This window comes from Pipra filicauda, unplaced genomic scaffold (assembly GCF_003945595.2).
Source record: "Pipra filicauda isolate LSUMZ 115617 unplaced genomic scaffold, ASM394559v2 scaffold56_size3634133_pilon, whole genome shotgun sequence".
NCBI lineage: Eukaryota > Metazoa > Chordata > Aves > Passeriformes > Pipridae > Pipra > Pipra filicauda.
This window is the reverse complement of record NW_024104720.1, coordinates 1250943-1264079: the sequence shown is the minus strand read 5'-3', so window position 1 is coordinate 1264079 and position 13137 is coordinate 1250943. Positions and strand designations below refer to the sequence as shown.

The 13137-nt window shown below is 36.6% G+C and overlaps 1 protein-coding gene across 1 annotated transcript in view; it reads left to right on the top strand.

Annotated features, from left to right (window-relative positions):
- The window catches only part of GABBR2 (gamma-aminobutyric acid type B receptor subunit 2), a 471821-nt gene that overhangs the window by 263566 nt on the left and 195118 nt on the right, over window positions 1-13137 (top strand). Inside the window, exon 8 of the mRNA XM_027741022.2 lies at window positions 6389-6449. Coding sequence (XP_027596823.1) covers window positions 6389-6449 — 61 coding nt within the window. The remainder of the gene's footprint in view (window positions 1-6388; window positions 6450-13137) is intronic.

Below are 13137 nucleotides of genomic sequence, written 5' to 3'. Positions count from 1 at the left end.
ACCCTCTGCCTTCTGCTCTCCTCTCATTGATCCAAAGGTGACAGTTACCTCTTTATCCCACAAGGGGTTACAACTTTACTGCTGTCTCCCTAATATCCTTCTTCTCTTGCACTCTGCTTACAGCTCCTGTGCTTAGTTCTTTGCCTGTGTCTAAATATGGCTAGTGATGTAACTACATTGAAACCAGAAGAGTTGTGCACAAGCTGCCCCCAGCTGGAAGTTTGCTGTTTTGTTTCAGAAATGAGGTTATACTTGTAGCTAAAAGCCCATTGGGTAGACTAAATGATATTCCCTTTCTCTATAAAACACTGCTCTCTTGGACATGATGTTTGGAGGGTGGAAGGGGCTATGAATTGCAGAGTATAGCTCTTCACCTTCCAGAAGCTGCAGAGCCAAGACCCACAGAATGCCAGCTTGCTGTTTTGTGCATGTCAGGGAAGGCATGTTGGCAGCTAAGGAGTCCTGTGTGAGTAAACCAAGTACAACATGTGAGTAGCAGGCTGTGTGAATTACATGATAAAATAACAAGTCTTCTGAAAGCGTCTGGGACTAACAAAGGATATCTTGCTCCCTTCCTCCTCGCTCTTTCTGCGTCCATACAGGGTTCCTTTGTGCTGGCTCCGGTTTTGACAATTCAGAAACAACATGTCGCCCACTTGCCAAAACAATAAGAAATAAAATTAAAAACCCCAAACAAACAAAAACCCAAACCAAACCAACCAACCAACCAAACTATTTTGATGGTTTAATAGGCCACTGCAGCTCACACAAGAGGCCTGATGAATGCTGAGCTACCACCAGGTAGGTGTATAACTGTGCAACTAGGAGCAATGTGGGAGGGCAATACTTGCTCTCTGGATGTTAGCTCTTAGGTTTCCCGTCCTGTGATGCTTCACCCTCCTTGGCTTCTACTTTTGTTGGACATTGTGCCATAAGGAAACTAAAGGTTCAGAAGGTTCAGAAGTACACCTTGATTTCAGCAGATGTCATATAGCTTAAAGAGACAGCTCTAAGTTTATACATTATATAAATATATAAATAGTATATAAAATTATATATATATATATATATAAAATTGTATAGTAATATCATTAAGTTGTCATAGTTATCCCACTGCATTTCAGGTATTTCTGCATGCATTTATTTAGATGGTTTACATGATATCAAATATCTAACTCAAGTACTCCAAAAACGACTGAGTTAATTTATGGTGCCATGTGGGAGAAGAGTGTTGGAGAAGGAAGTGAAGATGGTCTAAAATAGACCGTTTTTGATGGAATAGTACTGAAAATTGTGAAGTAAATGCTATATATGTATTTCTCTGTTTACTATATTTAAGATACTCTGCAGAAGAAAATACACAGAAAATCAAATGGTGGTCAAAGTGCAGACCTGGCCCTGACTGAGAGAGCAGTTAAGAAATTTCTGAACTTTGGTTTGCTTGAAAAAGATGAAGGAAACTAAAGACATCAGTAAAAAAATGTGTTGGCTGTGGATTTCAGCATATGAAGAATGAAAGAATTCTAACTTTGGCATGGGCCTATGTCCAGAGCTGAATAATAATACTGTCAGAGATAATACAAAGAAAGTTCTAGTAAATGCCAGCATTCTATAGCTCAAAAAGAGCTTAATGACATGTTCACAATATAGCAAAGATATCTACATTTTATCCACCATGAAAAAAATATAGAAGTATAATAAACAGCTGCTTCCAAGTGTAGGCAAATAACTGCTATAAGACAGGGGAAGTCCCATGTGTCTGAAATAAAGCTGATGTCAGCTAATAATTTGTAATTGTGAATAGATGATGTGAATTTGTTATTCTGACCACAAATAAAGGACTAATTACTTAAGGAATATCAATTCAAGATAAAAAGTGAATATTGTACATCCAGGGAGGGTTGAGACTGTCTTTCTATTAAGGAGATGAAAGAGTTATTCTGTATAACTAAGTACATAAATTGATGTTAGGCTTGTAAAATGGAGCACAAAGAAGATGATGTTACTCAGAAGAACCAGGGAGATGATGTCCTTGCATGTGGCAATTGGGAGATTGACACTACTGAAATGCTTGGTTCTGGTTTTCGTAATTTGTAAAGGACATTCAAGAACTGTACCTTTTGGGGAGGAAAAACAGCTGGACTCAGAGATGTATAAAAAATACCTAAACAACAAACTAACCAAACCAAAAAGCTACAACATAAGCTTCTATATTTCTCTTGTCCAAGCTACCTAACTTGTAATGTGAGGCTAGAATTGTTTATGCTTGTGGGGTGACTGTAGATTTAGCCAAACTGAATTAAGTACACCTGCATAAGGCTGCATGATAAGTTACACAGCTGCAGTGAATCCCAAATACAGGGATATATCTGGGCCAAAAAAACTAGGACACTGTGTGCAGCGGTGGTTGTACACACCAGGGTGCCACACTGTGCCAGAATGAGCTCGTGTAGCTCCTCTTCTACCCTCTGTTCACATTGCTGTCTATTGAACTCCAAGCCACATACCTTCTATATCCTTCCCATCAACTTTTCGAGGGTCATTGCTGATGTAAACATGCCTGTCCACAGCTAAAAGTTGGGCAGATCTGTTATAGAACTGGTGTTTACGCTGGCATTGACTTTTACAACTAGTAAAAAAAGAAAAAAATTGTAGATGGTAGATTGAAGAAAATAAAATAGGCACTAAGATACCAGTGTGGTTTCTGTCGGTCTCCCTGGGGATGATCTGTGTGTAACGGAAGAGGAAAATTTTGCTGATTAACTATTAACTGACTTAAAGACGTGTGGTTTGGTCTAAGTGCAAGTTATTCACTTTTGCAGTTCATTTAAATGCCAGTTCAGGACAGAGTTCTTATTTTACATCTCTCGAAATAAAATATTTACTTGTTTGGGAAATATTTTTTTTTAATCTGATGATCATATTCTAAAGAAGTTAGTATTAACATTACTTCCATTATTTTCTTTAATATGGTACTTCTCATCTGTACAACCACTGATCTTTTTGCTCGTAAGTATCTAAATATGCCTATATAATATCACTAAAACACAATGGAATGTAAAAGAGGGTTTTGTCTGTTGTTATATTCATGTGGATTTCATAAGATCTAGGTTTTGTGATGGCTGCAGTCTATACTGGCACATGTGCTGGAGGACAAAATAGTACTAAGACTAGCTTTTGTAATGTCAGAGCTTAATGTGTGTATTAGTAATATCTATTATTCAAACACCTGCTACTTTAAATAAAGGAAAAACGCTTTTAGTAATTTATGAATCTTAAGTCTAAAGAAGTTAATTCTCTAGCTAAATCTTATGGTAGGTTACCTCAGTGGCAATGAAATGGCTTGATGAGAACATCATCAAATTATAACTCACTTCCCATGCCATAAATAAGCACAATAATTTCTAGAAAACAGATTTCTGAAACACTGGTTGACTTATTTAGTCTAGTGTTGCTGTAGTTTATTAAATTAAATTCTACAACATTTTATTATGTATTTATATCACTTACCTCAAATTCTTCTATTTTTCATTAAATAGCAGGGGAAGCATAGAGCAAGGGATGACTATCATTAATTTTCCTCCTATTCCTGTTTGAAGAAATGAAGGTATTGCTATTTATAGAGTTTCTCAGTGTTCATGAGGAGCACTCCTTTCTGCCACATTGGCAGAATCAAATACTGCAGCAGCAACACCATATCTGTGTCTGTTGGGACTACCTAAAACCCCAATAAACATCTAAGAATGTTTTCTTTCCTAAAGGAAACCCTCAAGATTTCCTCAGCTCTCCTTTAGAACCTTAGGGGTTGAAGGTACTTGAGGCACAGTAGCTAATTGTCACATGTTGTTATGAAGCAGCCTGTTCCTGAGGAGGAAAGAACGAAATGGTAACTGCAGCTGTGGGTCCACTTTTGGTGCCTGGGTAATAAGTACGTACTGTCAACCTCAGAGATTTCAGTAGAGAATCCTGCTTTGAAAATTATTGCTGTTATGGATTTTTATTGATTTGACCTTCGAAAACAGATTTAGTAATTCGATTACACACAGAAAAGGTAGCCTATTTTAATTTATCCACTTTCTTTTCCTGTTAGTATCCGTATGTGTTACGTACAAACTCTGTAGTTTGTAAACAATAGTCATGACAATGTCATCTCATAAAATAGTATTTAGAAATTGTTATTCCTTATAATAACCCATTTGACTTTTCAGGATTTTTCAGTAATCTTTAATGAAAGTAAACTGCTGATTGAATAATTTTGCAGATAATTAGGACATTTTTTCATAATTTGTTCCATGACACTTTCATCATCGTCATCCATATCTTTATTTATCTGCTGCTTAGATCAGTATAAGCCATAAAATCCTGTTTATATTTTTAATCCCAAATTTTGCATTTATTGAAACTTGATTTACATTCTGTTGATAGTTTCAGAACATGCCAACAAGAGTGTATGTATTTATCTCTAGTCAGTAGACGCATATGGTGTATGTCTGTACTACTTAATGATGAAAATGTGGGTGATTTACAGGAAGCAATAATATTTCAAGCAGTTGCACTTGGAATCTAGAAAATTTCTTGAGTCTGTATACAACACTATACTATCAACAATGGAAGAAAATTGTAGAGGCCTCTCACCATAGATGATGACAGTGATGCTTCCTGTATGTGTGTCTATAAAGAGCTCTCTAGTAGACTCTTACCTACAGTCCTGTTAGCTTGTAATAAATGAATAAGAGGAGACAGAGTTAAAGTAGAAGGCAGTAAATTTAAAATCAAATAAAAAATAATCTTTCCACATATTGAAAAATTTAACTACAGCATTCTCCAACACAGGTCACAGAACCAAAGTTAAGACTGGATTGATCATAAATATATGTCTGCAATAGGTGATACTTGCATAGCATCTTTACAAGTCTTTTCTTTAACATTTTCTACTACTTTTTACTTAAGCCAATTAGCCAAATATGTTATCATTACATTCAAACCAATGAAGGGATATTAAAAAGTATTTCTCCTAACTAAAGGAGATCTGGATGAAGGCTGATAAAATATATGCATAAATCTGCCTGCTAATGTTTTATATTCTCTTCTGGAGCTGCCTTAGCAGCCACTAGATGAGACTTATCTCAGCTGGATTTCAGCAGGTGTGGTTACTGTGTCCTTTGGCTACTGTCACCAGAGTCCCTCCCATTACCAGTGTTCATTTCTCTCAGTCCCTTTTAGACATGGATCAGGGCTTTTGACTTTTAAGGCTTAGCACAAGGTAGCTTACACTTATTTAAGAGTGTTGGCTTCTATTTATCAAAGGGAAATGGTGTTCTGTGGCTTGCAGGAAATGGGAGATATGTGTGCTGTCCTACCAAACTGTTGTTGCTCCAATCAGTTCCTGCAGGGAGCTGATTTCGGTAATTCAGAGGCCTTCAGTGCATCTCTTCAGTGACCAGAACAGATTATTCAAGAAAGGGCAGGCTTGCACAGAGAAATATACTGTAGCTTTACATGTTTACCATTTGGGTTTTTTTACCCTCATGTCTGCCAAAACAAAGATTAATGGCGATGATGTTAATAAACCAAACCAGGGATGCAGTAGAACAGCAATCCATCTTGACAACACTCGGACCTCTACTACAGGTTCAAAATATTAAAAATACTTCTTAGCATAAATGAATGAAACCCTCTTCTTTCATACTTAATTATGAAACAGCTGAAGTAAGGAGGAAATTTAACAAGATCTTTTCTTAATTTACTCCAGAAAGATGTGATGAAAGATGGGAGTAATTTCCTAGGGATATGTGAGGAGGCTTAAGCCTTGCATGACCATTATAATGAGAATAACAATTTGTAGCACCACAAACAGTAGTACTGACTTAAAGACATTACATTTAAAATGAATACTAGGACACACGTGTTGGCATAGTACAAAATGAAGCCACAAGAGCCACTGGTATCCCTAATCTAGTAGGGTAAGTATATAAGATATGATAATTATCTTTGGAGAACTGTATGATGAATAAAATGGAGAATGATTTTCTTGCATGATCTTGGATAGATTCACATATCCTTGATAAAAACAGTCAAACCGTGAAAATTGTTTGTTTGCATATCTCTCATCATCTGAGATTCAATAAGTTACTGGCTTTATTGTACTTCCATTTACATCCATGAAAAATGGGTGGTAACACCAGTCAACTTTCTAAGGCCATTTGAAGAAAGCTTTAAGGAGGTGTTAATTGAGTTATTTTGTCCATGGTTGAATCTACTATCTACTATGTTCAGAGTTTAAATATTGTTTTGGTAATTTTAATAGTTAATAGAAAATTACAGTGTTAATGAAACTATATTGTGAGAGATTTATAAAACTTTTAAGGTATTTGTTTATTTTATTTAGGGTCAAGTTGTTTTCAGAAATGGAGAGAGGATGGGAACCATCAAATTTACACAATTCCAAGGTAGGTTGCAAACAATTTTCATTATAATTATGTATACAGTTTCAAACTTGTGTATCAGTTGCATTTGTTTCAGGATGTTTTAAATATGTACAATGAACTGCTTAGAAGATGCAGCAAAGTACTTAATAAGTTTTTGTTAGCTTTTTAAAATACTATGTTCTGAATCTTGAGTTCTGTGAAGTATTTCCAAGAATTTTTCTTGACAACAGTCCACATATTTATAGAAATTACTGATCTTTAACAACCAGCAGCTGTTTGAAAAACCCTCCTGGTCAGCTAATCATCCACTCCTTAATACAGTTGTTTCTGAAAACGAAATCTGAAGGGGAATTTAGAGAAGATTTTTGCTGTTAAGCTCTTTCAAGTTAGTGTTGGTGCTCTCTTAAGACTCACTTTTGACATTCTGCAACTGCTTGCTAAAAGTTGCTTGAGGAGTCAGTCCCTCAGCGTGCAGAGGACACAAACTGCTGACCCCATCCCTTGGAGGCAACACACTCGAAAGCACAACTCACCAAGCCTGCTGCATCCTCTCAGCCTGAGCTGCGCCTCCAGGGAATGGTCTCAGCAGCAGAGACCACAAATGCAGCCGCAGGGATTTGTCAAGGGCCATTTGCAGCCAGGATGAGGTGCTTGCTGGGAGAGTTTTTTTGCAGAAATGGTGATTCATGTTGTAGTCGTTTCTGCAGTTTATAGTATGCAATTTTGTTCTTAGGCTGAGGCTGAGATAAAACTGGAGATGATTGCATTTGGATGATCTCGTGAGAGTAGTAGTAAGATGGCAAATCTTTTCAAACAATGTGTGAGAGAGAAGCTTGCACTCCCTTTGTTTTCAGGAGATCGCTTTAAACATAATCCTGCTGACCAAGTTACAAAGACTCATTCTTTAAACAGAAATCATCTGCTGTATGAGCATTATTATTAATGAACAGCAGTGCACTTGAGGGGATCTGTTACTCCTTCTAAATTACTGAAGCAATGGTCAGGATTGCTCTTGCCTTCACAACTATAACTGATGCTATTAACTCTTGTTCCCGGAAGCATTTCAACCCACTAAAACATTGCAGACATCATCTCATGGTAGTATAATTTAGCAATTCTTGCTCAACACTACTAATAAATATTGATTGCTTCCTCTTCTTCCCTTCCACCACCCTTTTTTCATAATAGCAGTGTTTACAGCCACATGCAAAAATCATGAGAAAAGTTTTAAAAGATGTGTTTATTCCTCAGAAGTCTGAAGGAGCTCTTATGCATTATGACTAAAGCAGGTACCTTTGAGAACATCTGAGAGAGGAGGGAATTTGGCGCATTTCCTTTGCGCATTAAGGATATGATTTGGAATCGTGGGGAGCTCCAACATGTATCTTCTGAACTAATCTGGAGGAGCAATACAAGTCCAGGATAACTGATTTTATACTAATTTATATTTCCAACCATTCAAATTGAGTTTCTTTATGTCTTCGGTTTCATATCAGATACTATTTAATGCCAGTGGTTTTACCATAAGTTAAAGTACTGTTGGATTAATAAGAACATAGGAGATATATGCCCATTTTATAATTCCTTGAAATTAAAAAAATTACTATTTCAGAACTGATTAAGGCACATACTTGGGATTTAGATCATCAAACAAAGGTTTCCAATTAGCCTATGGGAAGAAAATAACTCAGTCATCCAATGGAGAAATGCCAGAGAAGGGCTTAATTTTTTTTCTTGTGTGTACAATAGTCTGTCAACACATCTTAAGGTTGGTCTCAAGTTTTGTTTAGTTTCTCAATCATTTTGGAAATGAAAAGAATGTACAAAAATGTATGAGAAATTGAAATAAGGAGCAGTAGAATGACACAGATAAAAGTTATCTTTTTAAAAACTACAAATTATATTCTAACTATTAACAGGGATTTTTTCTGTTCTTCTTTTGTTGGTATTGTTTTTATCCAAAGCTTTTATATTCAATACTTATGGTATAATTGTAGAAATTATTAATTTGTTCAAAAGAATCCTTTATTGGTTAGGAAGCTTCCTGAAACAGTCTCATTAACTTTTAATAATTCTTGGACTGTTGGGAAAGTTCCTAGTAATGTAAAGAAGTTAATTAAGTCCAGTACTTAAAATGGAAAATGGGCTTTTCCTTTATAGTTATAGCTATTAGGTACTATCAAGCATGAGTCAGATATACAACTCATTGGTTAAATTTTTTTTGGAATGTAATAGTAATCATGATGATTTCAAGGAAAAAAGACCACATCAAAGATGTCTTGGAAATGCTTTTATAGGATTAATTGTAATTATTAATATAGAATATATTAAATGTATTAGTAGCTTATTATCAAAACATAATAACTGGGAATCACCAGTTTTAGTTCTCTATGCCTCAAGAATCATTTTTTCATTTACATAACTTTACAGATTTTTTAACAATTTGAATGAAAGTTATCACAGTTGTCACAAATAATTCAGTGCAGAAAAATAAAGCAGATAAATAGGGAATCATATATTAGAATATGGCCCAAACCTCTGTTCCTCATTTTCAAGGGTAGAAAATCAGCTGGGCAGACTCAGGAGCTAAATCTTCTCTTCTTTGCTGGAAATTTTTATTTTAATGAGACTATCTGCAAAAGTTTTAGTTATGGAAGAAGCAGACAGTCATGTCTACCAGAGGCAAGGGAAAAACAGCCTGTGAGGCTTCAGGGGATAACTGCAGCATGCCTGACTCACTGTGATGAAATTTTGAATATCTGGTTTAATTTTGAATCTAGATATAATTTTTCCCAAACTCATGCTAGTCATACCTCTTTTTCTGCTTCTGTGCAGTCTGTTACTTTTACAAGTGGTCAAACAGATGGTGCCAGAGATAGCTGTGACCAAACTACTTAGTGCTTTATAGATCATGGATACTACCCAGGAACAATTTAATATGTAACAAAGAATTCAAAGCACATGTAATAACCTTTTCTTCCTCTACCTGGTAAATAAAGAGCAGACTGCCAGCCTAGCTCAAGTATCCAAGTGATGTTTGAAGCTGGCATCCTTCCAAATGAATGGCAATTTTTCCAGAGGTACAATTTAAGGACTATTCTCATAGTCAAACATGTAGTTGAAGTAGATTGTAAAAATCTTTTCTCTAGTAAGAGCTGAAAGCGAATCCTGACAACTTTTGTGTGCATATCAAGGAGCAAGGAGGACAGTAAAAAAGCTGAGATTATAGATTACTGGGATACAGGAGGCCTCAAGAACAGATCTATACCTGTTCTTCAAAATGTTTCACTTTGGCAGGTCTTTTCTGATTAATCAGACTGAAGCCTAAAAGGCTTTCAGTCAGATGCCTATTCCTGTCAGGCTGTGGAGAAAACCTAAGAGACATCTGTGCTTAAATAGGTTCAAAAGGAAACTTACAGGTGAACTGTAAGCAAATACCATTGAAATGTGTATAAGTCCTGCTTCATGTAGATAGGCACAAAAGTCTGCGGTACTGCATATTGAGAAAACTTAAGAGAGTGGGTGATCACCCGCTGTGTCTTTCTGGGAAGAATTTAAGAGTTTCAACTCGTTTAGCCAGGTAATATGGCATGACATCTGTTAGTGTTGAAAGGTGATCTGGGTGCTGAGTAAGAGGAAGAGTGTAACTTGTCAAGTGTAACCCCTTTGGTCTTAGAAAAAGCTCTACTGAATTTCTGCAGTAAGAGCCCCAGATATACTTAAACTCTTCTCTGAGTTTAATCAAAAGACATAGACAAATGTCTACTCTACAGTCAAGAGAAAGGTACACAAGAATCCAGGATTGCTGTCCTTGAGCCTCAGTTCATCTACTTACTGTCCTTAACTGCTTCAATGAAGGAGAAATTCTCCAGAATCATCCACAGATACAGTAGCTTCTTCTCCAGGGGCATTAATCCAAGCCTGGAAAAATTTCCTTCAATTATTCTAAGTACAGGCCACCATACTCTTAACTGCTGTTGGTCCTTGCTTCCATAAATGTTCATTTAAATAATGAGACTATTTGCCTTTGTTGTTTTTTTTTTTCTTTATATTTAACATCTGTCCAGAATAGATGCCAAAGAGCCAGTCTGTGGATTTTATTTCTGTGATAACGTTGAAGGAATACAGTTCAATAAACAGAAAATATTTAGTAACAACTCTGAAAACTTAGAGATATATATCTGGAAACTGTGGTGTCAAATATCCAGAATTGATGGATTCATATTTCACTGCTTCTGCAGAAAACTTAAAAATTCAGAATACAATTTCCTTGTAAATATTAAGTGGTTTTTTGAGGTTGAGGAGTATGTTCAAATATCTGGATATGAACTTTGGGGAAAAGTATATAAAGAAATTCAGAATTCTGTTGGTTGAACAGAATTTGACTAGTGATCAATAAAAAATTGCTAATGTCATGTAATGAACAATAAAGATGTAAATTAAACTGTGTGCTGTTTATCTTGGTCAGAGGATTCTGAGTTGGATACTTCTGGAAAAGACCACTGTGTCATTAATGACTATCATTTTGCACTCAAAAAAAGGGAGTTAACTAAGGAGTTAGAAAGCTTTCTTCTGACACATCCTAACTGGAGATCTTGACTGTAATTGCATGAATGTGTATTTGGTAGACTTCTTGTTGTACCGTATCAACTTCATTTTATCTCCATATGAGTAGTGTAGTCTGGTTGTAACTATCTGTATCTTAGTGACCAGTATTTTTTTAGCTTAGTGATCAATTTAGGGAATCATAGAATGGTTTGGGTTGAAAGGCATCTTACATATAATCTAGTTCCAACCTCCATGCCATGAGCAGGATCATCTCCCACTAGACTAGGTTGCTCAATGTCCCTTCCGAACTGGCTCTGAACACTTCCAGGGTTGGGGCATCCACAGCTTCTCTGGGCAACCTATTCCTCACCACCCTCACAGTAGAGAATTTCTTCCTCATATCTCATCTAAACCCACTGTGTTTCAATTTGAAGCTGTTCCCTGTTTTCCTATCACTACAGTTCCTGCTGAAGATTCTCTCTCTAACTTCCTTGTAGGCCCCCTTCGGATACTGGAAGGTTGAGAGGTCTCCATGCAACCTTCTCTTCTCTAGACTGAACAGCCTCAACTTTCTCAGCCTGTCTCCATAGGGAGGGTGCTCTTGTCCCTTTATGAGCTTCATGGCTCTCTTCTGGACTTGCTCCAACAGTTCCATTGCCCTTCTTTGTTGGGGGCACCAGAACTGTATGCAGTATTCCAGGTGGGGGTCTCATGAGAGCAGAGTAGAGGGAGAATCACCTCCCTCAGCCTGCTGGCCACACTCCTTTTGATGCAGCTCAGGATGTGGTTGTTCTTCTGGGCTGCAAGCACACATGTTGAGTTTTTCATCAGCCATCACCCCCAAGTCCTTCTCCACAGGGCTGCTCTCAATCACTTCTTTGCTCTAACCTGTAGGTGTGTCAAACTAGGTCCTGTCAAAATTAAATGCTGTTCCGTCAAAATTAAGTCCCGTTAAAATTAAATGCTGTCAAATTAAGTCTGTTAAGCAGTGCCCATGGTGATTTGTAGCAATTTTCCGATACACTGACACACATGATGACACCCCGCCCCACTCCAAACATTTTTCAGCTCCAGGGCAGTTAGTGATGACTTTGGGGAACATTTCATAGGTCCTCCCCCATTGAAATATCCCCTAAATAATAATTTTCTACATTCTGTCAGATATTTCAATAGCAGTTTATTCTGTTGGTATGAACTGTGGTATACAAAACCCCAGGGGTGTTATCTTGTCTTATAACTTGTCATTTAGAACACTGATTCAAAAAATATTTTAGGCATTGCATTTCAGTCACACTAACTCTGCAGAGTACTACTTTTGTCTTTTTTTGTCAATGCCATTCTCTTAAGCAGTTTGGGATACTATCGTCTATATGATCTCTATCAAAATAGAAGGTGTCCACAAAACTGAGTTAAAGTCCCCTTTCAATGAAAATAATAGCCTCCTCATATGGAGAAGTATATCAAGAAGAATTCTGAAGGTGCCTTCAATCTTGAGTCATGGAATATTGTCATTACTGATAAAGAAGATGAGCTAGAAAATATAATTATCAAAATGTACAGTGGTGTCTGAGAGAGTCAGCAGGTACGAGGGGGACTAGACAAGGATTCAAACAAATATGAAGAAATTGAATTAATCAGGAAAAAAAAAATGCTGTTATTTTAGGTCAAATGTCTCGTGCTACATTGGGAGTAAACTGCTCTACAAAAACAGAATGGGAAACAATTCACCAGGCTATAATTATAAAAGGAACTAGGAATTACAATGGGTCATAAGCTGAACATGAATAAGCAAAAACTTGAAAAGATAAAAAAAAAAAAATTCTGCACTGGGATGTATAAATAATCCTTTTAATTTCCCCAGTGCCAAAAGGCTATAGCAAACTCCTATGTCCAGTGCTGATTTAAGAAATATGTGCAGAGATGACAGAAGACTAAAAAGATACCTCATTGAGAAAAGCAAAATATCTAGGCTGCTTAAAGAAGAGAAGATGGTTGAAATGCGTGACAGTTGCTGATAAAACCTTTGCTTGTCCTCCTCTCATCATCTGGCTGAGAATTAAGGGATTTGAATAGTAGCAGTGGAAATTTGAGCCAAATGTTAGGAAAAACTTTCTAATGAAAGGGATATTTAAACACTGGAAAATGCATAAAATTTCTACCT